General features: G+C 35.6%; 1 protein-coding gene across 1 annotated transcript in view; it reads left to right on the top strand.

The window, feature by feature from the left end:
• The window catches only part of LOC127650831 (twist-related protein-like), a 1818-nt gene extending 266 nt beyond the window's left edge, over positions 1 to 1552 (top strand). Inside the window, exons 1-2 of the mRNA XM_052136472.1 lie at positions 1 to 391; positions 1092 to 1552. The exon at positions 1 to 391 is cut by the window's left edge and continues 266 nt beyond it. Of these exons, the coding sequence (XP_051992432.1) occupies positions 1 to 371 (371 nt within the window). The 3' untranslated portion in view covers positions 372 to 391; positions 1092 to 1552. The remainder of the gene's footprint in view (positions 392 to 1091) is intronic.
• The last annotated feature ends 1151 nt before the right edge of the window (positions 1553 to 2703 follow it).

Genomic DNA, 2703 nt, shown 5'->3' with positions numbered 1-2703 from the left:
GCAGCCCGACGCCCGGGAAGCGAAGCAAAAAGTGCAGCAGTAGCAGCAGCAGCAGCAGCCCGGAGTCTCTGGAGGACCTGCAGACGCAGCGCGTCATGGCGAACGTGCGCGAGCGACAGAGGACTCAGTCTCTGAACGACGCGTTCGCATCCTTGCGCAAAATCATCCCGACGTTACCTTCCGATAAACTGAGCAAGATACAGACTCTCAAACTCGCGGCCCGGTACATCGATTTCCTCTGTCAGGTTTTGCAAAGCGACGAACTGGATTCGAAAATGTCCAGCTGCAGTTATGTGGCGCACGAGAGACTCAGTTACGCGTTTTCTGTGTGGAGAATGGAGGGCGCGTGGTCCATGTCAACATCCCATTAATGCATGGATGCACTTGTATGGTATGCAATGCAAAACGTCATGCAACATGTAGAAATGTGCAAAGAGGGCTTTAAGGATGATGATGATGATGATGATGATGATGATGATGATGATAATCAATCTGCACTACCTGTCAAAAGTTTGGACACACCGGATTTGTTTTTCGTGCTCTTAAAAACCTTCTCGAACTATAGTCTAATGCTTTTTAATGGACGATAAAGGAAAAGCATTCAACAAGTGTCCAGCATAAATATCCCCTTAAAAATTGTTTAAAAAAAAAAAAAGCATCCCAAAAATTCCAAAATAATGAGATTTGTTGAATGTGATCACTATATAATTGCCAGAGTTCCATTTGTGTTATATGACATCATAATTTTGATGACTGCACTATTATTCAAACTCTTGACTGGTGGAATTTATTTACTTAAAAGAACATTTTTGTGCTCTTAATTGTTTCTTGGGGTTTGGTTAAAGCACGACATGATTCTTTATGAAACCTCAAAGGCTATTCTGTGCTAAAAAGGGTTTGAAATCTGAACCAAACAAAAATGGAGGCATCCTTTGAACCATTTTTGTCATATATAAAATTATATTTTTCATATCTGGTATATCTGATGATTACTATTAAAGAACCAGTTTACTAGTCAAATGCATATGTTTATGAAGTAAAAGCAATAGTCTAAATGTCAATATATCTTCTTTTTTTTCTCCCTCGCGCAGATTTTTGGCCTCGAGTAACGAGTCTTAAGAATCGAGCTGAACCCACTGGAAGGACCATTGGACGAAAAATGGCGAAAATAAATGAGGATTATCAAAGGGGGGGATTCTGGAGCATTGTGACGTCGCTGCAAGCACTTACAATTGTAAACAGGAATTACAATCAAATCTGGGCTTGCAATTACAATGTTGCTGTTCTGACGCTGAATGTGGAAACCATGTGCTTCTGTATACATGCATGTCGACCAGCCGTGCAACAGCAGGAAAAGACATTGCAACAGAGGGCTTGTAGTCATATTTATTGACTTTTTTTACGGAAGGAAGAAAACATTCAAATAGCTCGGCTCAAATCTGTGTATTTTCTTCGTTTGGTCCAAGAAAATGCATTTATTTATTTATTAATGATTGTCACAATGCAGAATAGATCTGGTGTCTTCTTGCATTTCTATTTTAAATACTGTGCGCATATGTGTATATATTTTGCAATAAAACATGGTTTGAAATATGTGTGTTTAGCATGTAGTTTTTATGGAACAAAACAATTGAGTAAAAAAAACATTCGACCACTTCTTTACACATTTGCCTTCAAGTATTTGTATAGATATGGTGATTAAAACGTTTCCAGCATACTGTAAAATATGACTTCTCATCTTATTGTGTAGAGTAGAGATTTGTTTAACTAATCTAAAAAGAAACATATAGCACAAATTTAGAAAAGTACATTTTTTTAGAACATTTTGAACATCTTGGTATTTTCTGCAGTGCCTGAAAAACTGCAAAGCAATCGAAAGATAAATATAGCAATCCTATTTTAAATATATATAGCTATCCGAGATCACGTGGAAAATAAAACATAGTAAGAATCATTCAGTCATTGTGGATTTGAGTCCTATAAAGATTGCGTGAAATGTGACAGAAGATCTGGGAAAGAGTTTTAGGATGTTGCGACTCGCGAGGAATCGTTTGAAGGAGGTGTGTAACGGGGCTCCAAACATGGATGGAATTCCCAGATGTCTATAAAATGAAGGGGTCGGGAAGGTCACGGAAAGGTGCAGCGGGTCAAAACGGCAAAACAAGAACGTGTCACCGCCTCAACCCAACCTCGGACCCTGTCCGGTGCATCTGACAGAAACATGAAGAACACATTTACAAATAATAAAACACTTATTAAGGAAAGTGAATATGGTATATTTATATACACTCAAATTTACATTTTAGCCTTTAATTTATTTTTAGATGTAGGCCTACGAATTATTTTCATAGCGTTATCTTTAATAAAATAAAATGAATAAAACTTAAATGTATCAAAGTTTTATTCATTTATTTAAAGAAATATATTACTCAATTAAAATGTATGGAATTTTCTTATAAAACTGAAATGCGTAAATATATATATATATTTTAAATAAACAGGTTAAAATATATTTCTCGAAGTATGCACTCAAAAAATAACAACAATTTAGAAATATGAAGAAAAAAAATACTTTATTACCTTATTTAATAAATAGCTTATAATTATATTCCAATGTTAACCCCTTATATCAGAGACTGAGAAAAAAACTATTATTAATATACATTCCAGAAAAAAAGAAGAAAATATAGTATAAATATGTAC

The sequence above is a fragment of the Xyrauchen texanus genome, chromosome 10, assembly GCF_025860055.1.
Source record: "Xyrauchen texanus isolate HMW12.3.18 chromosome 10, RBS_HiC_50CHRs, whole genome shotgun sequence".
Lineage (NCBI taxonomy): Eukaryota > Metazoa > Chordata > Actinopteri > Cypriniformes > Catostomidae > Xyrauchen > Xyrauchen texanus.
Note: the sequence above shows the minus strand (reverse complement) of the source record. Positions and strands in the feature narration are given on the sequence as shown.